This window comes from Anomalospiza imberbis, chromosome 11 (assembly GCF_031753505.1).
Source record: "Anomalospiza imberbis isolate Cuckoo-Finch-1a 21T00152 chromosome 11, ASM3175350v1, whole genome shotgun sequence".
NCBI lineage: Eukaryota > Metazoa > Chordata > Aves > Passeriformes > Viduidae > Anomalospiza > Anomalospiza imberbis.
In genome coordinates, this window is record NC_089691.1 from 11760932 (window position 1) to 11787788 (window position 26857).

The following is a 26857-nucleotide window of genomic DNA, read 5'->3' on the forward strand; positions in this document are numbered from 1 at the left end:
TGAAGCTTTGGGCTGCGTGTCAAGGAAGTGACGGGACATCACACGGCACTGTCCCCCGAGCTGCCCGGGGCTGAGCGTTTCTTGCCCAGCAGCACTCAGTGTTCCGTGTTTCCAGGTCTCTGCAGAGCAGATATCAGCGGTCTGAAAGGGAAGGTAAACAGAAGTCAAGGGAAAGATTAAAGCAAATAGAGGTGCTAATGCAAAGCAGTTAAAGTCCGTGTATACACTCTATAAAATGTGTTATTGCTTCCACAAAATCTCCCTGGTAATTTCTGAGCACTTAGGTGTGCTTTATTTGATTATTTAATCTCTACTTTTCAGAGATTTAAAAGAGCAGCCCTAATTCCCGTGTAATTTTTTTTTCTTTTACTGTTTTTTTTTAATTGATGGACTGTACATTTGCCCTTCTCCAGGCTTCTGAAATCATGCATCTCATCTGGGAGTTATTGAAGACATTGCCAATGGCTGTGAGAATGTTTTAGTTCTTGTCCAGGGTTGCTCATTTCAAAACATCCAGTTTATTGAAACTTGTTTCAATCCACCCATTTCTAATTAGAGAGAAAGCAACTGCTTTCCAGCTGACATGCTGCCTTGCAGCGTTGGTTTGATAAGATTGTTTTGACTTGGTAATGTGGACACTGTGCTGGTTTATCAGAGCTGGTAAGTGGAAAAGGGAGAACCAGCAGTGGTTCTGTGGAGGTCTGGATAGGGGAGCTCAGCAGTGATCAGGGGATTGATGGTAGAAGCATGCAGTGAGATGCCAGAATTTGCACAGGCACACATGCTTTTGGTGCTAGTAAACTTTGTCTGTGCCATAAGAATAGACAAAAATATTTAAGAGGCTGTTATTTGCATGCATATATCACCTGTCAGACTTCTTGTGTTCCTGTTTTTATTTTTTAAAAATAATTTTAGACAGTAAGATAGTTTGGTTCTTTACTGTAAAAAAAACCATATAATTACACAGAATTGTCCACTTAGGGAGGATGAAAACTCATTAGATTTTGCCTACCTCTGTATTTTGTCCATCCTGGGCCTAAACAACTTACCAATTTGGGTGAAGAGGGTACAGTCCTTCAAGTGAAATTTGCCATTGAAGTTCAGTTCTAGGCAGAACAAATGGTTGCTGAAAGCAAGCTATCCTTGGATCTTACAGTATAAAAAAGAAACTGCTTTGCCAACTGCAGTAAAAAAATACATGGAGAGGAGACAAGTTCAGTTCCTTTGTATAATCAAGTGTCACTCTGCAGAAGTGTCGTGGTTTGACATGGAAGTGAATTTTTTCAGGAAGTTGGGTCAAACCAATCAGTGGTCAAGTTTGGATATTGGCACCTGCAGTGACCACTGAAGGTATGGACACGCCGCTGAGAACACAGGGGGTTAAAAGCAAAAGAAACTGAAGATACAGTTCTTGGGGCACTATTACAGCAAAGCCATGTGAGACACTGAGTCAAATTTTGGCCTGGTATGACTCCCTGACCTTGACAGTTTATCCTGGGGAACTATTTTGGCAGCCAATTGGAGACAGTCTGACAAAAATGGAATTTTATACACTAGGGCTGATTTTTACACTGTTTTGGAAGCACCTACTACTGCAAGAAGACTCAGTGTGGAGTGGTGCCAGCTGGTACAACTGGAATGATGATGATGATGAAGGGGAGGAGGATAGCATGTAATTAATAAACTGCTCTTTAGAGAACAGCAACATCTGAGAAGCAGATGTAGACTTAAAACAGCTTGTTCATGTTTTGCTATTCTTCTTCAAACCAAATCAGTCTCCCCTCTATAACCAAGCTAATCCTGCTTCAGAAATAATGTAATTTAGGACCATTAAAAACATTAGTATTCACTTACTAGCACTGAAGTTTGTTAGCCAGTGTCACACAGTGTAAATCTTCAGCCTTTACTGCAAAATTATGTATCTCAATATACCTCTATTGCATTAGTGCAAAGCTGACATTTGCTGACTGCTTTGCAAATCAAGCTTTGCTGATTTGCAGCTGACTACAGGTGCTGGACTTAATTGTGCTGAATTGTACCGTGATGCAAACAGCAAAGATGATTGCTTCAATAGCCAGAGGTAAAAAGCAGAAAATGGGGGCAGAGAGTAGAAATGGGGAGACCAGCACAGATGAATTTGTGTCTGCCTTTAAATGGTTCTTTTTCATTCTACTCATTGCTTGCAGAAACCAGCTACAACCTCTCCTTGAAGAAATCACATTTTTCACAACTGTGACTTGCTCACGCCCTGTTCCCACACCAGCACATTTTATCAGTGTGTCAAGGATTGCCTGTTGTGCTGAGTGAAGACCTTTCCTTAGCAGGGAGGATGAAGGCATCCTTCCAGCTGTGGGGATCCTGGTCTCAGAGCACCTGTAGGCTGGGATGGCCAGAGGGCATTGCAAAGCTGTTGTTTGTACACACGTGTGGGAGTGCACACACGCACACAGGGATGTTGACCTTGCAAAACAAGGCTAGCTCGTATTTGTAGCATCAGTCTACAAGAGGAGTCCTGGACAGCAGCCGCCTGCATGGCCTGGCTCTGTTTAGCTGCAGTGTTTGTATTCAGTTCTCTGCCAGTAGTTGTATGTGTAACCACAAGGTGGAAGAACTGCTTTATTTATGGTGCCTTCTCAGCTTGCATGAAATGCACACAACTGTGTAGGCAAGTTTTATTACTGTCATTGTTTAAGTGTTACAGTACATCAGTGCCCAAGGGCCACTTTCAGGACCAGAAGTCCTTGTGTTAAGTGTAATACAATCCAGTCCACAGTCCTGCACGGAGCTTCCTGCAGGCAGATCCCTGGGCCCCACATGGTGGTTCAGGAGGTCACTGTGACCCCTCTGCAGAGTACAGCTGTACTGTGAATCCCCTTAAAGATCATCACGTGGGGAGCTCCCTGAGATCCTGCTCAGATGGAGCAGCTGCATCTCCAGTGCTCTGACAGTGTTCCAGGGACCAACCACAACTGTGACATACTTGACATCCCCTTTGCCTGCCACCCCCATGCTGTCTCTCAGGCTGTTTGACAGGTGCTTGTTAGATGTCCCTAAAGATTTATTTATGCAAGTAGATGGGCTGTAGAGGTGGTAGCATGTGTGAAACAAGGTCACTAAGTGAAAGCTCATGATCTGAATGACAACGGAGCACAGACATAAGGATGACCTTCAGGAAACCCTGAGGAGACAACATTCCTAAAGTAAATTGTTTGCTACTGACCTAAAAGAGACTTAGCTGCTAGCTCCTTTAAGCCAACAGCCAGACTCCATTGATTCCACAGAGCTAGAATCTCCCTTGTAGTCTGTAATCAAGAGACAATCTCCCAGTTTGAGGAGCCCCAAGCAGCTGCCAAGTTACAGGTGGTGTTCCCCAGGGCTCCACACTGGGGCCAGTTCTGTTAAATATCTTCATCAAAGAAATCATCTGGTCCAGGGGGTGGAGGGCGCCCTCAGGAAGTTGCAGAAGACTCCAAGTTTGGTGGGAATGTTGATCTGCCAGAGAAGACACTACAGAGGGGTCTGGGCAGGCTGGACTGATGGTCCAAGACCAATTGCATAAGGTTCTATGATTGTGAAGTGCTGGGCCCTGCACTTAGTTGTTTCATACCTGTGCCCATTTGGAAAAAAAAAAATCCAATTTCAATATCTAAAACGAGATATCCAAACCATTGATTAAATAGAATACATCAAAAGAAGTCTGCCAGACACAAGACCAAAACTGCAGTGCACTAAAGCATTTCCAATATCATTATCAGGACATGAGAGGTTAACTGAATATCTTGCTATTGCTTATGGGTCCTGAACTCTGTTATGACTCACACCCCTATTTCTCAAGTTTGTTCACCCAGGTGCTCCTAGAATATAATTTTATTCCATGTGTTTATGGCAATGCTTAATAAGGTATCTCAAATACTGTATAACACGGTACCTTTAACGAGCCATGCTCCCAGCTGGCAGCATTACAGCAGTGCTTTTTCAATAATGAGGATCCTGATTTCTGGTTCTGATAAAAGAGACCTTCTACGTAACACACACTTTGTGTAGCACAAAGAGTCAGTGGCTAAGCCCTGATCTTGTCAAAGAACAACAACAAAACTGCAATAGGAGTACTGTTGCATCCTGCATCTTCACATGAAACCTCAATATTTCAAGTAGAAACAAAAGGTAATGTGTAGTTTTGCAATGAGAGCAGCACTATTGATTCAGAAAAAGCTGTGTAATAATGCTACCTTCTGTTTGCTAAACCATGACATGAAGGGGACAAATTATGACAAATTATGGTAAAATTATGCAGATCAGCCAACAAGGTCAGACAGATACTTACCACCACCAGCTCATGCAATATAGGCAGTTGAAATATATGCAAGAAGAATGAAATGGTTTTACACCCTTCTCTGAGGGATGCAGTGTTGGTGACTGCTGGCCACAGAACTCCAGACTAGATTGATAATGGCTGGTTCTCAGCTGACAGCCTGCAAATTGTCCCTGCTCATGGTGAACCAACAGGAGAGTATTTCAGCAAGACTGAAAGGCCTACAGCTAATACGAGGTTAAACTCTCTGTACCATCTAAATGCTTCCCATGTGTTCTCTTCCAGCTTCTTCAAGGTTTTAGAAGCCTTCAGCATGTTTTTTTTTAATGTTAAACCCCTCCTCTCCCCAATAGATTGGTTATTTTTCATGCCCTACTTATTTTTCTGTGGCTTATCTAACTAGATTCTGTAAAAAATTATAATAGAGCTAACTAAACCAAATGTTTTCATATTTCTAGGGATTAATAACTAGCTTTTATTATATGATCTCTTTTTCAGTCATCAAACTATTGACCTGGAACCATTGTTTAAAAAAACCAAAAAAACCCAGCAAACAACAGTGTTTGGAAGATTAAGGAAAAAAGTGCTTGTCTTGCAAATACTGATGCCAATTTCCTTTAAGGGTCTATAGACTAGTAACCAGATACATATAGCTCTGATAATGGACTAATTTACATAAAAATCACTGCTAGCTTGATTGTAGCATTCCTCATGTGGAAATTGGCCAGGGCTGGAAATCACCACATTAACCTGAGAGCCTTCACACCTTTGCAGAGATAGCTTTTGGGATGGAGTCTTAATTTCATCTAGAATTTTATGAAGCATTAGCAAAAATACCTTTTGTGCTGCAACCATACTGGACCTGTCTTTGGGAATGGAAACGTACCAAGAGAGGAGGCGTTTGGTTTTCAAGTCAGCAAATCTTACCTGACACTGGATCCCTCTAGTCCAGCTGGAAAGTTCTGACAGTGGTCAAATAACAACGTGAACGCTGGACTTCTGCATCTGCTGTTGTTTTTCAAATCAATGTGTGGATACTGAATTTGAATAACCTCATGCACAGAGGGCTGTGGAGTTACATTCCCCTCTTGCACACAAAGCTGTACTGGTGGGGTGAACACAGATTGAGGCTGAGCTCTGCCTGTAGCTGCATGGCTTTTTCATGCAAATTCAACCTGTAATACACTGACATTTCTGCATGCAGTAATTATCATGTGCATACTTGAAAAGAAAATGCTGTACATGTAAAATTCTGCTTTTGATCCTGGAATAGAACTGATTTCTGTTTATTTTATGGATATTTGGAGCTCTTGCTGAATAATTCTGTGATTCTTTCAATTTTGATCTCTTGACAACATCAGCTTTTAAATCCATACTCTTTGTAAACTACCTTTTGAGCAACTGTCTTTTTCTTTATTCTGGAATTCTGAGCAGCAGCAGAAATTCATCAAGTAAATTGTCTTCCTGGCTTTAAAACCAAAGCTGAAACATAAGCTGTTCTGTTTGGTAGGTAGTGAATGGGCTTTGATTTGATTTTTATTGTATTTCGTTCAAACTTTATTATAAAAATCTCCCAGGGACACTTGCATGAGAAAGACTTTGCAAGTAAAACAGCATTGTATTTCCAGTCTCCCATTTTTAAAGTCTCTCCATTATTGTAACATTTTTGTCATGCTTGCTTATCTCCATAATAATCCACTGTATGGCAGACAACTGCAGCTGTTAGGTCATAGAGCTAGATGTCTCTGTAGGTTTTTTTAATGGATTTTTTTTCCCCATACTACAAAAGGGTTTCAATGTGTCATTAACCCAGTGACCAGCACTTCTGCAGTCAGCCTGTGGGCTGTCCCCAGGCAGCTATATTTCCAGTGTTCTCTGACTCCAGTTTTGTCTCAGCTGATTCACTGACAAGGAATTTGGTATAGATTTGAGATCCCTCAAAAAAAAAAAAACATTATGGTTTAAATTGAGCAGATGATCTTTATGGGTGGTTCAACAGTGAGTTTTATGTTGATCCTAATAGTTGGTCCCTTTAGAATTTATCCACCCATATTTTTCAATGGAACAATGGTGACTTTCAGCAGATGGATAATTTCAGGTTTGGATTCAGGTTGGGCATACAAAATGTTTTCTTGATATCTCTTTCTTTGTAAAAATTGCAGTTTAAATCCAAACTAGATATAAATTACAATATATAACTTCTTTTTATTTACTTTTGATTACTATTTATCTTTCAGTCTCAGAGAAGGCTTTTTAAAATGCTAACATTTAACAGGCTTGGTTTGATCTGGCTCCTATTTCCATCATTGGCCAAAAATCCTGCTGGGTCACATCTTCTAAGTAGATATCCCTGTGGATCTCCTAATGCACTTTATAAAATGCATCCAGTAAATCCAATAACAACAGAAATATGATTAAATACACAGTGAACACATGGCTCCAAAAAAAGCAAGTTATAGCTTCACTTTGAATTTTTACTTACAAAGATTTACTTTCCTTGTGAAAGTAGGCCATATAAATCTTTATCAATATTTACTTAGCTCAGCCAGGGAAATAAAAGAGTAACTACACCCTGATCTGTGCAATATCAGAGTAGTACAAACACATTAAAGTCCTCCTTAAATGCAAGCGGGCAGGACGCTGGCCAGCTAGGCAGAGCGAGAGAATTGCTAACACGCCTGAGTTTTACAGACATGCCAAGAGGCTTAGCAGCTTTTAGTGAACATTGCTGTTACAGCAGCTTGCCTGAAATAAGAAACAAAGAAATCAGATTAAAGACTGAGCTGCTTAGGGCAGCAGCATTAGTATGGCAAATTTCCTGGCAAGAGAGCTGTGATTTTGGGCATCAGATGGCTGCTTTATGCTGCAGTGCTGGGTAGCAGTGGATTCCTCATCCCTTCTGAAAAACACAGAACAATAACTGTCAGGAAGGTTTTATCATCTGTGAATACTGGAAAGAGGGTAAATTTCCTGTTCCTGTGGTTTTGTTCATCTGCTATTTGGCATCTTTGTGTGAAAGCCCAAGAAGCCATCAAGCAGTAAGCTATTAATGCACCAGCTATGACAAGGCTTTGGAGCAATTTCAGTCTTTGTGTAGCCTTTGACTGTTTGTCCCCTCCAAGCACTCCAAAGAGCTGGCTTTACAGTGGGCTGGCTCCAGAGCTGAGGTGAATGCTGGTGCATCAAGGCACTCTTTGATAAGTGAATTTTCAAGTGGCAGTGCTGGCACAAGCAGCTGCTGTGCCACACACCCCTCAGTGAGCATTTGTTCTCAGTGCCTCTCTCTGTGCTGTGCTGGTGTAAGCAATTTGTAGCTTCATGGCAATATGGGCTACAAAATGATCTGACTGCAAAACACTTTTTCAAATCCTGCAGATGAACTACAGATTTAATCCTTTTTATACTCATTTAGGAGTTCTGACTGCAGCACGAGTGAATACCTTAGTTAGATTCAGCTGAGCCTGATAATTAGTGAGAGCAGCGAGCATTTAACAGCTTGGGCTTCAGCATGGGCTGCCCAAGCCAGCTAGAGATCACACTGCATTACTCCAACAGCTGGCACCTGCACTATTGAATCTTCACTGCTAATCATTACATCTGGCTTGGAGACATCTATTCAGTTTAAAATCCCATCTCACAGCAGCAAGATAGCCATAGCTTTGCCTGAATGGAGGTGTGTTCCTTCTGACAGAAGGGAGATGCAACCAGACACCTTTAAAAGTCACTTTTCTTCTTACTTTTTTATCTTACCTTTCCCTATACACTTCATAGGGTATCTGTGGACTATTCAAGTAGTTAAGTGGGCAACAAAACCTTAAAACGTGTCATTACTGAAGGATGCTCAAGGAATAAGCAAATTAAGAACCCCTTAAGTTTTACTTAGTTTTATTTCATTCAGTAGCTAAGCAAGTAGATGCCACATTATTGTAAAACCCTTTAATGCATACTCTGTAGGTGATTCCTTGGATGCAGCAGGGCCTTTTAGTGGCTAGTTAAATTCGTCACAGATCTGTTACAGAGCTCCCCTGAGAACTGAATCTTTCCTATAAAGCATGTAGTAGATCATCTAAATTCAGGTCTCAGTTACCCAGTAAATCTACTACAGTTCTGCAAAGCACCTTCTCTTTTTTTTTGCTTCACTGCAACTGTGTCTAAGTGGTGTATTTTATTAAATCAGATCTGCTTTGAGAAAAATACAGTTCATTCATCCTTCTAATTACTACTGTTCAAATTTAGCCTCAGTTAGTGACCTCTCAATTTGCTAAGATTAGTTCTGCCTGTGTACAAGTGAGACTGGCTATGAAGGTGCATGTAATAAGCCCTGTAATAAGCATTCCTTCTTCTACTTAACACATCAACAATTAGATGTGTGGTGTTGCTTCTCTATGAAGGAGTAAACAAAATGCCCTTGTTGGCTGCAAACACCCAATCTCTCCTTTCCCAGAAAAGCTCAGTTTCTGAATGCTGGGGACAAATATGTTACCAAAAATCAAGGATGTGAGAGCAGTGCAACAGTTCTATTATTTTACCACTGTATAACACTTTCTGCTATGTGGATCTCAATATAACCTTACAGAGAGATGTGAGCCCCTCCCTCTAAACACACAAGGCAGCCCCACAAAATGCTTAGGGATGTGTTATTATTATTGTTTCACATGGGTGAACCTGGGCAGAGAGTCCAGATGCCCAAGACTAGCAAATGGAGTAATTGAACTGAAAACACACCCAGAGGTTCAAACTTCTGATCAGTGCTCCAGTTACAAGACATCTCCCTGTGATCCTCCTCCTCATACTGGGAAGCCTGCAAAAGCCTATTTAATGGGTATTATGGCTTTTTATGTTTGGATTCAGTAGTTGTTTCAGCCACATTTGAAAGGAATGAGTCAGGAATTTGTGTATGTGGGAAGTGGTTTCCTCTCACATTACTGCATGTATAGATGAAATACATTTCTTCTACTATGAAGCTGCTGAATGGGAAAATAAAGTAGTGCAGCTGACTGGCACTTTAGTGGCTGTACTTGGACCCTGATAATGAAAAGCCAGCGGCCTTGGGAGGCTGATTTGCACAATGCGCTCCACAGAAAAGCTGGTGAAATCGCTTGTATTATTATAAAGAATGACTAGAAAAGGACAAAGTGGAGAAAAAATACCAATATCAAAACCTGATAAATTAGAGACCCAGTTCTTTAGTGAAACCTGGCCTGGCTGAAAACGCAGGAGGAAATCTGGCTTTAAGGCATGAGCTATAAAGCAATAATGAAGATGCCTCCCTCTGTGCTTCAGGCAGTTTTTGCAGCAACCAGTGTTCAGGAATCAGAGATAATGATAATGGCTTGTGCCTGCAGTCATTACAGCCATGGCACGCACAGTGTGTGAGGCATTTAACGTCAAACTCAGCAGCACCACGCAGCGAGGCAGGGCAGGGCTGTGTGGAATGCAGGTCACCTGCCAACGCTGGCCGTGGCCACAGCATCTGTGACATTTCAGAGCAGGCAGGTTTCATCTGGTATGAGAATGAACAGCAGGATTTGGGCTGGGGCTAGAACCTGTCCAAAAATGAGTGTCCACTAATCCAGGGAGCTGGTGTGATCTTCCTTTTGTCCTTCAAAGCTGATTTGATGCTGGAGCAATAGGCTTCTGTAAGGTCTGGAGCTGGTGAACACCTAGAGTGGCTGTTCCCAACTTCTGGGGGAGTGAAGGAGAAACAAAGGAGTTTAAGGTCTGGTCGGATAAGTGGGCTGAGGAAGAAATGGGATTAGGGGAAGAGAAACAGAAGAGACTTGCATAAAGCTTTTGAGAAAACTCTGAAGAGAAAACTTTGAGAAAACTTCTGAGGAGAATGCTACAGCCAGCAAAACATTGGAGAAGGAAGAAGACATAGGGGAGTACTAAAAGATTTCCCCATTTGTTCTTAGCTCATCAAGGAATTTAAGGATCTTTTTGACTTGAAGCCCAGAATAGTTCCAATTATTTAAAGACCAACACTTTTTTTTTAAGTGCTTTGATGAATTAAGCAGAAGATGGAGTTGCCAGGTATGTTTTATAAAAAGAATCTTACTGCTGTCAGTAAAGAACTTCTAAAAATAATGTTATACATATGTATATAGAATACATAGGATATTGTGGAGCACTGAAAGATAAGGTTTGAAGGTAATCCCTTAGGAGGGTAATTCCTCCTGTCAGGAGCCACAGCTCCACACTGTGCTGGATCCCTCTGCTCCAGCAATGCAAACACAGCCCCAGCCTGGCTTGTGCCATGGGTGCAGCCAGGGGTGATGAGTGAATCACTCGAGGAAACACCAGGCAGAGCAGTACACACTGAGACATTCACTGAGAGAGAAGGAAAGTGTATTTCTGCCTGCTTTCTATGTATATTTTTGCCATTTCCAAATATTTTCTTTGCTTTCAACCTCTACACGTCAAATGATAGTAAATTGCAAATGTACGAGTTCCAGCTGAGCACAACTGGGGTGAAATAGCTTTTCTTTGAAGCTGGAGCTAGAGTTCCCTTGAAAAGCTGTAGGGAGAGCTACAGACATTTGCAAATGAGAACTGAATTTCTGACCAGGTGATTCAAAGCATTGTGATTCATGAAACTTATTTTCAGAGGAGCTACATAAATCCATTAAGAGAGCAGCCAGTGATAGGGACCACCCCCGTGGCTAAGACAGCAATCACTAGGTAAACAGCCTATTAAAAGAATGTCATTATCTTCCAAATCAGCAGAAAAGCAACATAGATCTTTATGAATATATCTTAACATTTAAAAATATATATTCTAGCTTTTTAAATTTTTTTACTGATTGACACATGATCATGCATCTCAGTACACATCTCAAGTAGAGGAAACAAATCCAGGATCAGGATCCAGGGCCAAATTCTTTTACTTCTGAACAGTACCTAGGAAGAGATGGCAAGGCTCATTCATCCCACCTTGGCTCCAGCACATGTTGTAACACTGGGAGCACTTTCTGTCTCTGTTGTCACCCTCTTGTATAGATGCTCCCTCAGCCTCTTACCTGGAGCATATTTGGGAGTGCTGGTAGAAGAGCTGACAGCTCTGTGTACACCAAGGCAATTTTCTTTTGGCTAATCAAGGCTTTCTGAGTGGCAATGTGTGTCTGCTGGAACACAATACAGGCACTGCCCCATAAATTTCAATATTGCACACATGCAAAATGTGAGTGTGTGAGTCTGCCTGTTGTGGGCAGGGACTGAGACCCAGGCAAACAACCCCAGCAGTGCAGTGTGGGGGTGAGTAGTCAGATGCCTGATGGTTTCCTGTTTGACCACATGTATGAAAACAAACATGAGAAATCTGCAGGAATCTTTATGAAGTCAGTTATCTATGGACAATTTCAAAATAAAACATTAGCTGGGGTCAAAAATTGAGAGCTTCAATTAGCTTTTTGTAGCATTTTGGTTTTTTGCTTTATTCCCTATGTGCCACGCGACCAGCTACCATTCCAACATTTTTCTTCATGTATGGGAACTGGTGAAGTCCTTCAGCACTTCAAGTGAAACTGTGGTATATGCTTTTGCTTCCTAAACCCCCCACCCATTTAAACAGCTGGTAGCTTCCAGTGCTGCTTGGATTTTAGTTTTAGAGTTATGGATGATGTAAATTCAGCCTTGATAAAACACTAAGCTAACTGCTGCTCAGATGGAAAGGGGCTGCAGTAAAATATTATGCCCACTTTTTTTTTTTTTTTCTTTTTTATCAGGTTTTGTCATAGAAGAAATTTAAACTGTTAAGGACTTTCACAGCAATGTGAGATTACCCATGGACAGAGCAGAGCTGCAGATTCTTATACTCTCAGAGGGATGTTGGCTGAGATCTATACCTCTCAACAAGCATGCTTTCTGCTTCTGCCTTCCTCAGACAAACTGCACTTTCAAATACTGGTTTGGAAATTTTAGTCATCCCAAGGGCAACCCAGGAACTGCATAGGGCCCACATAAAATTAAGTAGTTAGTGTCCCCATTCTAGATATTTAATCCAGAAAAAAAACCACATTCCCCTGCTTGATAAATAGTGCTAGACATTCTGACTAGAGCAGAAACAGAGACAGACACATGGGAGTCCCCCCTGGCAGTCAGACCCCGTGGGCAGCAGGAAGGGTGATGCTCAATGCATATGAGGGAAGGTCACTTGGCCCTGCTGCATGAAAAAAGCCCTGTTAACTGCTCAGTGCAGCTCAAGCTTACTGATTGCAAGGCCAATATATAAAATATAAGACATTCCTCATTTTTCAAGACAGACCTTCTCAGAGTATATACTTTCCTTCCATCCAGCTCATTAAATATCAGTCTTAAAAGCAAAACTTATAAAGTGAGAAAGAAACAGCCAGCTCAATACTGAAGTAAAAGTTTAATTGAAGAGTGCCAGCTGAGTTTCACATACATGGTGAAATATCACTAATGAAAGGTTGCAAATATCTCCCTTCTTCCCTTGAAATATTCCCAATAGACTGTCTTTCAGGGAGTAAAATCCAGTAGGTTAGCCCAAGCTTTAAACCACAAGAACTGTAAGGAATAGACCACAGAGCAGAGACCAAAGATCAAAAAAATCCCTTTAAAACAATCTTCCTTAAAGAAAAAAAAAACCAACAAAACCCAAAATCTAAAATACCAAACAAAAAAGATGAAAAAAGAAAAAGTAGTAGGTACAGTTGCAGAATGCAGAGTTTCACAAGGGAACCCCTAATGGATGCTCAAGAGCATTGCTTCCAGCTGCCTTAAGAGCCTTGTAGAAAAATTAAAACAAAATTACCTTTATTCCACAGTTACAAGAAACAAAGAGTTTCTAGTATTGAATGGTTATTGATTAGAAGAACTTTCTACTGATTTTGTTAAAAAACTTATTAAAGCAGAGTTTGCCTCCTTGATCTTACACCTACAACTGCACTTGATGACCAGAGGGGTTGAGATTTTAGGAACTGGTCACTGATTTGTATTGCTGAAGTTCATGGTTGTCACAACTCTGTTCTAGGCAGATGACAACCTATATGACCAATGGAAAGAAAAAAAAGGATGGATGAATAATACAGAAATTATGCAAACACAAGAGTACATGTTTAGGCTGTGACACACATTCTGCTTGGGAAATGTAAAGGGAGACAAGCAATTAGCTGTAAGGCTCATGGATTTACTCCTTTTCTATGTGTTTTCCTTAATTTCTTCCCCTCCAATCCCTTCTTGTCTGAGCATCCCTCAGTGTCCTACAAGAGTTATCAGGAAAAATTAGCGATCTTCTTTCTAACAGTTTTTACATGACACCTTAATATTCCCACTGTATATTTATAGAATAATTAATGAATAACTAAAGTTGAAATTGAGCAAGGGCTTTTGGATCACCCTCTCCATGTGTCTCCGCCATAAGGAGAGCACTGCAGTCAAAAAAGCAACAAAAAAAAGCTGGCATTTTTGCAGCCTAAAACATGATTAAAAGAGAAAATTGAGATGCTCTAAAATACAAATCCTGGAAGTAACTATGAGTAAACTACCTGATGGATTCCCTCATTTCTTTGCCTTTTTTTTAGTTCCACTTCTGTTACTGCTTTTGTAGTTATCAAAAGTCACTTCTTGCTGGCAATGATTATTCTCATACAATATCATAGTTTAGTCTTATGTTTGCCTCTGTCATGCAGTCTGCATTGCAGCATGCTGCCATTTACAGCTGTGGCTCAAGAGCACAACGAGATTTCCAGTTCTCGTCTGCACTCCCAGGCAGTGACTGATACACTGCAAGGCAGCCACCAGAGAACTGATGAATAGTTATTGGTAATTGAAATGGGATAGCAATTTTCACTCTAACCTACAGTCTTCAAGCCCTACAAAGGCTAACACTGCCTTCAGAAGCACTGTTTGAATTGTTCCTCTTCCCTGTGATTATAGCCAATTCTGTTGGTAGAGAATTAGCCTTATTAGCCTCCATTAAAGCTATTATATAAACATTTATTGTTTAGCACATCTCTCCTTTCCCTGTAGCTGCAATGTTGATATGCAGATAATACTGGTCTCATTTATAACTTTTTAGTTTGCAAACCCTTACTCATCTCTCAAGGAAAGTTTCCTAACTGAGCTCTAAGATCCTGGTCATACTAGACTTTGCAATAACCAGGATTTATATGAAAATTTAAGATTCTCCTTGTCTTTGGTAGAGACTGCCTACCAACCCTACTGAAAGACTCATTTGTGATTTGCTGCCAAAGGATTAGTTTTCTAATCTGGATAGCTTCAGGTCTATTAGCAAAGACAGGATGTCTTGACTGCTATGTCTGTGCTTTAGGTAGTGTTTGCAGGAGCTGGTGTTCTTGGCTAATGGACCTTGGCTAATGGGATTTTGTTTCAAACAAAGCCTTTTCTATGTTTTACCTTTGCATCAGTCAATTACGGTCTGGCACTTGTTTTTCACCAGCTGACTTACTCTATTTCTTAGCTTCCTGGGTAGCTTAGTAGAGCCAAGTGGGATGAACAGCAAAGGAGGGATTTCCCTGGCTAGAGCTTTCTGTCATGCGTCTGCTGTGAGCTGAGCCCTGGGCTGCCTGTGGGGCAAAGAGTCCCAGCAGCCCAGGCTTCATCCAGCACTGGAGCTTGCACAGCCAGATTGAAGATGTAGAGCCACACACAAAGGCTGGAAAACCTTGGCTTTCAAGCACAGAAGTCCAGAGCACCAGTACTATCAAATTAAGCATCATCAGAGAAGCACAGCTCAAAGGCAATTATGTTCTTAAGCACGTGTTGCCCTTTCCTCTCGGTGGGACTCAACTGTGATCCAGAGCCAATGCAGCATTTGTCTCCCCAAATTCTTCAGTCTCTGCACAATCTGGAAGCACTGAGAGTCATTGAACTTCTATTGATCCAGTAAATCTGGAGGAGGAGGGATAAGATCCCGTGGGTTCAGCCGAGCAACAAGGCACACATCGTAACTGTCGTGCATGAGGACATTGGTGGCCACCACATTCCACTGGTTCTCCCACGTGTCCAGCTCCAGGATCTCTTTGGTGATCACTTCATGACGAGCTGAAAAACAAAGGCAACAGCAGCAGGCATCAGGGGGCAAGTCAAACAGGATCAAAGAGGTTTGGGCACTTGTTATTATGAACCTTCTGAAAGGGGAAATAAAAAGGTAATTTCTGTGGTACTAACGCTGTCAACATACAGCAAATTAAATAGTGCAGATGGAAATCTCCAGTGCATTCAGTCCTCACACTCTGGGTGCCAGGTGCAGCTGCAGAGACAAAAGCATCAAGTGCTCCATCTTTGTAGAAGTATGCAGGTGGCATTTTATCCTGCAATCAGTTGTCAGTTGCTCATCTTTTAGAGACAGAGTACTGCCTCTCTGCCTCTTGTTCACAAGCATGCCTGCATGCAGTGTGTTCTTTTCTTTGCCCTGACCAAGATACAATTCTCAGGCTACAGGAAGCACTCCAATACTATGGCTTTTCTTGGGTGCACGGTCTGGACATCCTGTGATTTAGGGAGAAATAAAGACAGAAAAAGCCCCCAAGGCTCTAGATGTACTTTAGATGTTGTGAAATGCTGAGGAATTTGTCATGGACAGGCGGGTTAGAAGAATGCCATTACATCACAGCCAATCTCCAGACAAGAAGCTTTTTACAAAGACAAACAAAACATGAAAGAATCACTATGAAGCAGAGAACCAGCAGTGCTATATTAAAATTTCTACAAGGCCACAAACCCTTCTTTTGCTATCAACAGTCCTGAGCTCTGCAACAATTATTACTCAAAGCCAATCTTTCCTAAAAATAAAACCATCTTTCATTTCTACTCACTTTTTCTTTTCACTTTAAAGTTGCTTTCTCACAGCAAGTAACTTCAGCCTAAATTTTCCTTACTTTGAGGTAAGGACATGAATGTGCTTTGCTGTCAGATGAGCCTTGGGAGAGATGTATTAAAAGCCAGACTTCCAAGAACAGTCACTTCACAGGTACTGGGATAAGAACCATCATAGCAAGGTACACTGACTACTCAATGCTGTTCTACTGAGTCTTAAGAGACTGGTGACAGAATAAAATTTACAGGCTCAAGACTGAGATTCCCATTCAGCTATCCCTTATGGGAATTTTTTTTATACTAACAAACCTCCAGCAACAGCCCTATCTCACATCTATCAATTGCACCTCATGTTTGGGCACTGCCCATACATGTAACTGACACTAAAGGATTGAAGACGGCAAAAGAATGAAAGCAGAAAAGCACCCAGAGACACAGATTTTTTTCTTATGTTGGAAACAGACCACATAGTTCTCCAGGGCACAACAACTCTGGGGGATTAAGGTCCTCAAGACAGTGCTGTTATGGTTTAGGTTCCATGCAAAATTGGTGTTGATGTTATAATGATGTAGTGTGGTATAGTAAAAATACGGAGACTCCGGATGCAGGAAGAAATGGTGATGACTGGGTCCAGATCAGAAGGCTGAAGGACAGCTTTATTAAAACTATACTATATTACATTAATATACTATTTAAAGAGATACTATACTATTCTACATACTTACTTCTTATTTTCCTATCTAACTAACTCAAACTCGTGACTCTGCTGAGAGCCCGAACCACAGCTGGATCCCACTGGTCACTGAACCCAACCTTCACCAGAATCCAGCCCAGCAATCACTTCAGGTAAACAATCTCCATACCACATTCCACATGGGGAGAACAAAGGAGCAGAGATAAAGATTGTTTTCTCTTCTTCTCTCTGTGCTTCCCCTGAGAGGCAGAATTATGTCTCTCTGTCCAGAGAATGTGAATGTCACAGTGTGGTGGGATTTAAAATACCCCTAAGGCTCCCCTGCAAGGAGGAGCTTTGGGGTGTGGGGAGGTCAGATGGAAAGAAGACTTCTCCCAGGAGTGGCTTCCTTGCTGAGTGGGTATGTTCTGTTTTCAGCAGGTCCTGAACATGCACAAGATCTGTGGATGTTGCATAAGCTTTGTGGACATTTCTGCATGTTTTTGTCATGCTTATCTAAGGAATCCACTCACCAGCCATTCACCATCACCCACTTTCATCTGGATAAAAGAGGGCAGCACAGCTTTTCTGCCCCAGCTTCCACAACCTGTTCTCATTTCCCCCATGTTGTGTCACAATTTATTGTGGTATAATTTTTGTTGGTCCAAAGCCAGACCTCTGTGACTCTCATAGGCCTCCACAAGCTCTCCAGCAGTTTTGAATAAGATCTCAGGATACAGTCTCATCTGAATAGTCTTTGTTCCATTCCTTTCTGTGAAACAGGTTATGATGGTTTGCTTATTGAACCTGGACTTTATAGGAGGATAATAATACATTGGAAGACTGCACCCATTCAGCAAACTGCTAAAAAAGCCATTTACATGTGAAGAGAGAAGACATGACTGAAAAAGAGCAAACAAATAACACATGCCAGTACCAGCAAACTCCTGTATGACCCTGTAAGGGTGAAGAGGTTTTCCTGAGGCAAATAGAGAAACACAAACAGACTAAAGCTGTGACATAGGAGGCTCCTGTCTCTGTGGGTTTTTATTAAATCATCTCTTTTATGCAATAAATTTTTATGCCTGGATTTTCTTTGGCATGGATGATGACAAAAATGAGACAAACACAGGAAAAATAATCAAATCCTGGAATCAAGACATTCTATGAGTGATTGCAACACTTCAGAAAAAGAATTCATAATTAAAACATCAAAGGCAGATTCAGCAACCCTTCCTTACAAGCCTTGCTGTGTTTTTTCCTGACCTGAGTGACTCTCAACTTTTATGTCCCTTGTTTCCCTTTTCTGTGGGATATTCTGACTGGTTTTGTACCACACTAGAAATTCTGCTTTGCAGCACAAGGAGTGTTAGTTAACTCCTAACCCTTGGGAGATAAAAAGAGTCAAGGGAAGCAATAATTTCTCTAGTCTTATCTTGTTTAAAGGAAATTAAACGGCACCCTTTAGATGAGAAAGTTCATGTGAGGCAAAGCAACGCTCAAAATAGTTATACTTCAAAAAAATTACACCTTTTCTATTTAAAAGAGAAATGAGTTGAAAAACTTCAGTTCTCATGCCTTATTTTTTAATTTATTTTTCTCTTAATTTTTCTTGGTAAGAACAACAGGAAAGGTGGGGCTTTTCAAAGAGAATAGCACCTCTGATTCCAGGCTGTAACGCTGGGTTTGGGCTTTAATCCCAATAGACAGCCTGAAGGTACAAATAATTCCTGATTCTTCTTCATTGATCTGCCTTATCCAAGTGCAATTTTTAAAAGGCAATATCATAGCAGCCTATTTTGCTCACAGGAGAATCATGTGACACCAACATAAAGAAACTGGCTGTATTGCAGAGCTTACCTTCTTAAAAAGCCACCCCACACAACTCTCTGTCCTCACAGCATTATTCTGCCTCCATAACCAGATAACCACCTCACCTAATGAAAGGGTTTCACTCATTTTATTTCTACAAAATGAGGCAGTGGTTTTCTGCACATTCTTGTTTAACCATGAGACATTTTAAAAAAACTTTCTTACACTGTGATTTTCTGCACAGGATTTAAACCACTTTATATTAGAATTATTCCAATTGTACAAACGTCACCCTGATGCAGATCCTTTTCTAGCAGTAAAACAGTGATTTATTCATACTGAGGAAAAAAAGAGGCTAAACCAGCAAAGGGATCATTAATCCCAGTGTAACTTAATCATCATCAGAAACTGTGGTGTGTTAAAAACAGTCAGAACTATTTTGGTATAGTTTTGCCTTCTTGATGTACAAGTGCAGACTGAAGGTTAACAGTGAGTCTATAAAACCATCTCTTCCAAGTGACAAGACTTAAATTACACCTGAAAATGTTTAATTGATAAGTGTTAAAATTGTATTTTGTATATGCAAATACAGTAGTCAAAGCAAAATTAGTCTTATATTAAAACTAACTATTATATTCTGGTCTGCAAACAAAACACTTTCCCACAATTTTTCATATTATTTTTTTCTTTGGATGTGCAGAAAGAAAAAGAAGAAAAGTATTAATTTTCAGTAAGTGATTGCCTCCACTCCATATACACAATTATGTTTTTTCTTGGAACGGTTTGTGATTCACTCCCCAAATATGGCCAGACTTCATTTTATGCCATAAGTTTTCTCATGCCATTTGAATCAGGATTGAACATAAATCAGGATGAATGATTCTTGGAAAGATGCACAGTATGACTGCAGGCAACATAAATATTTCATCTGCTTTTTCATCTGTTTTTTTTTGTTGCTGTTGGATTTTCGTTTTATTTTTGGGGTTTTTGTTTTTGGGTTTTTTTGGTTTGTTGGAATTTTGTTTCTTTGTGTTTTTGTTTTTTTTTTTTTTTTTTTTTAACCACATTTCAATTCTGATTTGGAGACTGGAAAGGAAGGAACAACTTTCCATAAAACAATAGTATTTATTACCACTTTTGGTCTTTTTTTTGACCTTTCTTTCTACTTCTCATTTGTAACTGAAAATTCAGGTACAGTTGTTAGGTTTTGAGTTGGGAGGGCTAAAGGGAGGCAGATGTAGAAGAATTAAGAAATATGCATAGCAGGTAGAAAATCCATACTTCATCCAAGACTACTAACCACACAGCTATTACATATTGTAAGCCAAGATAAATAAATTCACTCTACTGTAGCCTGCTCATTATCCAGAGGATTGAACTTAAAAAATTCATTCTGACTTTCCATTCACTGGAGTGAATCTCTAGCAAGTTTGCTGAAATGTGGTTGATATTTCATTGTTTCTTGCAGAAGCCCATTGACAGCAGCTGGGAGGTTTGCTCCAGCACAGGAATGAGGAAGCAGAGAGGTGGAGACAGCAAGAGCAGGTGCTAAGTCACAAGTCATGATGCCTCCGCATCAGTGCAGGGCAGAGATATCCAAAGTGTTTGGGGACAAGTTCACCTGCCTTCTAGCAGTGACAGAGCCACACTGACACACTGTTAGATGGCCAGCAGCACCTCAGCAACTTTATCCAGAGCAGGGCCACCTTGTGTGCTGGAAAAAGCCTCAGTGTCAAATCTGTCCTTGAGCTCTGTGCCCTCGGACATCTTCACACAGGCCATTTGTCTGAGCTCCTCCTGATGTTGGTTCTCAGGTTGATACATTTTTTCCTTTCCAGTTGAAAGTTTCCTAATATGCTCTGTATTCTTTTGTTATAGATCAATTTATCTAAATAAATTAATAAAAGACACCAATACATTAAAAAAAAAGACACCAAACCTGTAGCAGTTGGACTGCTGTCTGCTCTACTCATGGAAAAAAGTACCTGAATATCACAAGGTGCTTACCAATTCAATAGTCCTTGAAATATTTACTCAGGTGTTTCTTTCACTTGCTTGCCCATTTCTTGATACCAAACAGCCACCCAGAGCTGCCTTGAAGCAGTTCAGGCCCCACTGCTGGCTTGTACCTGGTTTTTTTTGCCATTATCTGTACCAGAGAATGATTTCAAACATATGGGACTAGTCTTTACTACTTATCTTCCTCACCACTAATAGCTGCTTTCATAATTACATGAGGCAGAGGTAGGTAACCTGGGAATTCATATTTGTGTTGCAATGGGATAGAAGTGCATTTAGATCATTACTACCAGATGTCCTGGCTCCTCATTTGCAGTAGGAAAAATAATAAGTTCATCAAGTCTGTGGCCTTCCATCCCATTTGTGTGTGTGAGCTGCTCCCACCAGCCTCGCCAGTGAGACACAGGCAGCACCCTCCTGAGGTCAGGGACATCCATCATCCTGCCTGTGGGCAGGAGCAGGCAGAGAATACACAGGAGAGGGAACTTGGCCTGGCTCTTTAACATGCTGGCCAGCCTTCATGAGGTGAAGTACCAAGGCAGTGTATCCAACCAGACACACCCAAAGCTGGGAGGAATACTGGGGCTTGAATTTACCACTGTGGCAGCTTGCTGTTTTCCCAGCACCTGCATGGAGTAAGGTAAGATATTCATTCTCATCGATAGGTCCTCTCTCATCCTGATCTGCTGTGCAATTCTTCAGAACCATAGTTTCATGATCCACCCATTCACTCACAAACCACTAGATACTAAAACCAAATATATATATAGATAAAAAGAATGGGCCGGTCTACAGAAGGGAACTCCTAATTCAGTTGCTTCAACTGTTATCCTAAGGATTGACTGAGTTGCTTAAGCTTTTAAAATCTTTCCAGATTTTGCCTGCTCTTCATGGCCAGGGCCTCTTTCAGGCACAATCTTGCAAGCAGGTTGGTAGCAGGATCACAGGTTACAGAGGCAGCAAGTCAATGCAATATGAATTCATATGGGTAAAAACAGCAAATCAGAGTAAGAACGATTTGGCTCAGCCTGTCCTGATATATTGTTTCTAAATGCCTTACAATAGGTTCTTATACAGTTTATAGAAATAAAACATGTTTAGGCTGTGCATGACAGGCTGTTTTGAACACAGTAGATGTCATACATGGCTACAAGCCATGTTTCTTAACCTATTGACCTTTTCAGCAATTAATTAAAATGCATTAAAATAGCTATTAATCATTAATTAACTCTTTATAAACAATAAATGAGCCTCAATAAGAAGCAGGACTGAATAGCTAATACCACTTCCAGAGAGTGAGAAGGTCAAATTTAGATGTGAAATGAGCAGGTGCTGCTGCCCAGCAATTCCCCTGACCTGATTTGGCCTCATTTATGGCAGCACATTTCCAGCTAATGAGCAGGGTAGATGAGCAGCCCTCCTTGGGCAGGCAGCATCTGCAGAGGTCTCTCCCAGTGCCAGCAGCTCATGCTGGTGCTGGGGAGAATTTGGTGAAAGGTCAAGCTGTATTTTTTGGGGCGGGTGTGACTCGTGAGCTGCAGAGCCATGGCAGTGCCTGCAGCCCTGAGCAGCGTCCTGGGCTGAGCGAAATACAGGGGCCCTGAATCCCTTCCCTTGGTGGGAGCATTTATTCTAATGGCAACAACTGTGGGCAGGAGAACTTTAATTATTCATCTGCGCACACTACATTTTAACAGAGGGAAACAAACAGTGCTGCAGATAAGCAGCCCGGGGTTTGAACCTTTGCTTTATTTAGCTGGGAACATGGGAAGGTGCTGGAGAACCAGGTTTTGTTCCAATCTCTCAACCCCCAAGCTTCACAAGTGCAGTATTTACTGTGCCAGACTCCTTAATATGTCTATATTTAATTCCAGTAATGTTCCATAACCACTATAATAAAAAAACAAGCACTAGAATGTTTCTCCATCTAAATCACATAATGGAGGAGACTAAGGGGAACAACTTTCATGGGAGATTAGTCAAAATAAATAACTACTAAGCTAGTTCACTATTAGGAGTGGGCAGTGTGGAGATAAAAACTCATTAGCTCAGCTGGAATATAGTAATTACTACACAGTTCTGCACTGCTGCAAGCAGAGCTGCTTTTATTCCAACACAAGGATTACAGATTATGTAAATGAGGAAGAATAGACTAGAAAATTAATCCATTGTAAATTTTTGTTTTGTTTTGTTTTGTTTTTAAGAATCAAAATTAACACAGGTCGTAGGACTCTGTATCATTGTCACCTATCCTGGGTAACAGTTGTAAGCACAAAATAATTTAGATTCTTTCACATCCATTTCATAGATATTTCTTCTCTTTTCCCTTCCTCTGGCTGTAACACTGTTCAAGTGAAAAATTAATTTCTACTTGATATGAGTAAATAAAACTGGATTAAGCAGCTCTGGTCCCACATGAAACTACACACATTACAGAAATTTTCAACATACATGGTAGGGAAGCAGTACATTCACCTCCTCTGCTCTAAGCTACATAGGAGGGAGATGGCAAAACTGCCAGTTCGGAGACAGACAGTTCCACAACAAGCCCCATTACCTGATGAAATTATAAGACCTTTTAGGGGATATGTGCTGCTAAGAGCAGTTCTATTAAACATTTCGTAATTTGCACTGAGGTGGTTGTACCTGGACTTTGCACATCAGCTGATGTCACATGGATGACAGTAGCACAGTAAAGGTGGCATTTTAATTAACATCATAGAATCCTTTAGGTTGGAAAAGGCCTTTAAGATCACCAAGTCCAACCATTAGCCCAGCACTGCCAAGCCACCACTAACTCATGTCCCTCAGTGCCACAGCTACACGGCTTTTAAAAACCTCCAGGATGGCGATTCCACCACTGACCTAGGCAGCCCATTCTGGTGCTCGACAGTGCTTTTAGTGAAGAAATTTTCCTTACTATCCAATCTAAACCTTCCCAAGCACAACTTGAGGCTTCTTCCTCTTGTCCTGTCACTTGTTACACCTGGGAGAAGAGACTGACCCCCACATCTGGCTACAATCTCCTTTCAGGTGTTGCAGATCCATGAGGTTCCCCGGAGCCTCCTTTTCTCCAGGCTAAACACCCCCTGCTAGTGCCAAGGAGACTTGTGCTCCAGCCCCTTCCCCAGCTCCCTTGCCCTCCTCTGGACACACTCCAGCACCTCAATGTCTTTGTGTAGTGAGGAGCCCAAAACTGACCCAGGATTTGAGCTGTGGCCTCAACAGTGCCCAGTACAGGGGGACAATCACTGCCCTGGTCCTGCTGGCCACCCTATTGCTGACACAGCCAGGATGGTCTGAGATAAAAAAAAAAAAACACACCAAAACCAAAAACAACAGCTCAGCTCTGGATTTCAGTTTCTTTCTTTCAAGTCTATGAGAAAGCCAGCTGGACCAACATCTATGGCCTGAAACTAAAGCTATAATCCCCAGCCACCAGATACAGGCTACAAGTGACAATGACAGCAGATGACATGATCCCAGCAAGCAGGCACACACCTTTTCTTTCATTACTTTCACTAGAAAAGCTAGTGTAATAATACTCAGAAGCAGTCAAAAAGAAAGGGAACCTGATCTGGCAGGAATTTTATAAGGGCATAATCCTGCATACCTGAAGAGCTGCTCCCCCCTCCATCAGGGAGCCACACTAATGAGGCTGCTTCTGCTGGGCACAGGCTGATGTCAGTAGCTGTCAGCCTGTGCAGCTTGACAGGTTTTTGTTCAATGAAAAGAAAATAAAACATGAACAACAAGAACACTGTACAGTCAGGCTGCAAAGGTTTGGTTTAAAATCCACAGTTACAGCTGGAAATGAGGCAGTATTTTAGCAGAAATCTGGCTGGCACACTGAGCCCTGCTGAGTATTCATACTGGGGCAATGTTTTCACTCTGTGCTGAGCTACAAACTAATGGAAAAAAATTAAACATGTGTGATTATCTTGATGAATGCTACAACAGTGCTAGAAAATGACAACATTTGTGACACAAGGCTTCATGAGCTGGAGCTGAGACAAGCAGGTTAATGGCTTCTGTTTACCACAGAAGTTTCATTAGAAAATGAGCTAATTTGTATAAACAACTGGCCAACAGACAGTTTTGCAAGTCTTGCTAAGGAGGAAGCAGATTCAAAACAGGAAGTGGGTTTTTTGGGTACTTATGACTGTAAAAACACACAATATTAATCAGCTAGTGATAACAATACAGAAGTCCCTCAGGTGTTTGCATCATCAAACCAGACACCAAGTTCTTGGCGTGTTTGCCCTAGGTAAAGCAAGTTTAAATCCCTCACATCCTGATTTAAACATGAAGCTTTAAGAGAAGGAGAGCTCCTCTGAATTCTGAATTTATTTCTGCACCTTCATAGCAGATATAAAGCACCAAGGATCTGAATCTCCCTCTGAAGTGTCTGTGGTTCTCCGTCTGCTGCAGGGAGCCTAGGGTTACCAAGGTCTCAGTGTAGGCTCTGCAGAGAAGTGTCTAAGCTTCAGCTGAACTAATCCCCTTTCCTCTTCCATGGCCAGCTTTGAACAAGCTTCTACCTTGAGCAAGCCTCAGCAGGAGAAGCCTTACAAGCTTCACCAACATATCTCAACACTGAAAAATATTCCTTGCAGTTCTGAGGGAACTTGAACACACTTTGGAATTCACTCCTCTTCTTCTAGGAGGACTCCTGTTGTTACTGTCAGCTGGCTAAGCCATCTTCCCTGTTGAGTAGCTGCAGTTTTTCTTCTTTTTCTCCTGGGGATGATGTTAGGGCTGCACCATTTGTCTTCCCTTCAGGCAGACAAGGACTTGTGACAGGCAATGCATAAGGAATGGGAATCCTGCCATCACAAAACCTCATCTGTCACATGGGACTCAGAAAAGATGGTAGGTGAGCAGTACTCCTCCTTTCTTCCAAATTTAGGGCCCTTTAAGCAGTTAACAACTGCTTTTCAGCCTTGGCTACAGCACCTCTGGGCTCTAATGATCTGCTTAGGTCTATACACATGCAGGAAGGCATATAGAGCATGACACATACCAGTAAAAAATTAACATGCAACGATGTCTTTACTAGGTCAACTTCCTGCAGGATCAAGATTGGGTTTAAACAAATGCAAAGGCAAGTGAAGGCTGAGGTGATTGGGACAGATCTATACTATAGAAGGCGTTAGTTTCAGCCCTATAGGCTAAGACTCCAACTGCAGCAGTGATTTTGGCTTATTTTCCTTTTTATTTTTTCCTTTGCTCTGTTTATTCTTGAATGATCATTCAGCAGGCAGAAAACCCAAAGACTACAGCTGTGCTTCCAGCTTGTTCCAAGAACTCCAACTGGATGAAAATAAATTACAATGTTTTGTTAAATTGGAATATCCTCCTTTGGTTGCATCCCTCACAAAAACCAAAGTGACATGCCAAGAAGCCCAAAACCAAACAAACACATTCTAAAATAATAGTATCTTCTACTAAAGCAGCAGGAGCACATGCTGTTCTGTACCTTGAAGCTGCTGAGCAGCTATAATTGTGAAAGTGCTGAGTCAAGTCACCCTCTCCAAGCTCCCATGTGGCAGTAAAATAACCTCTCTCACTCCAAGGAGTACATCAGGCCAGAGCCCTTTCCAGCATGTGGAGAACATGTGGCCAGGGAGAGAGGCCAGCCAGGTGACTTCTCCATGCTCAGCTTATGGCCTCTGCCCATCCTTGTCTTGATGGTGGTGGCTAGAAGCTGTTGCTGTTCTGACCATTTAGAAAGCCCTTTCCCTACTAACTTGAAAGTCACATTAAGAAGCATGTGTTTAAAGCACAGGTTCCTCTCAACTCCTGAACTATGTGGTTACACTTGATTTGACAGTGAGACTCTTATTTTGGCTGCCTTGTTAATAACTGCCTAACAGCACAACTACACATTACTTCTTTACTGGTGTACAGAATGCACATGTAGGGGGTCAGAATTCAGGTTGCACAGGTAACTGCAAAACTGGCATTTTCTAACTTTGACTTCTTGCTTTCCAATCTAAATAACACTGTTAGTACAGAGGAGTTCTATACATAATGATACAGATTGCAATAGTAGAGGGAGGAATCAGGACCCCATTGAGCTGGCATTATACAAATATACAAAAGACAGCCTTCTTGAAATCCACAGGAAGACTTTCAGCCTCTTCCAGAACAACCACTTTTTATACATGACTCAGTGACAGAATGTGGTAGTATTGTACAGAAAGTGTTTTTATGGCTCTGAAGTTACCCTAGTCAGAAAA

The 26857-nt window shown here is 41.3% G+C and overlaps 1 protein-coding gene and 1 long non-coding RNA gene across 3 annotated transcripts in view; one reads left to right on the forward strand and one right to left on the reverse strand.

Annotated features, from left to right (window-relative positions):
* Positions 1 to 14876: 14876 nt before the first annotated feature.
* Positions 14877 to 26857, reverse strand: part of KBTBD12 (kelch repeat and BTB domain containing 12) — a 34195-nt gene continuing 22214 nt past the window's right edge. For both annotated transcript variants that reach the window (XM_068201940.1, XM_068201939.1), the window contains one exon: positions 14877 to 15337. In XM_068201940.1, coding sequence (XP_068058041.1) covers positions 15168 to 15337 — 170 coding nt within the window. In that variant the 3' untranslated portion in view covers positions 14877 to 15167. The remainder of the gene's footprint in view (positions 15338 to 26857) is intronic.
* On the forward strand, positions 15275 to 18027 carry LOC137480699 (uncharacterized). The gene is made up of 2 exons (XR_011003037.1): positions 15275 to 15443; positions 17568 to 18027. It is a non-coding gene; the product is annotated as an uncharacterized lncRNA (long non-coding RNA).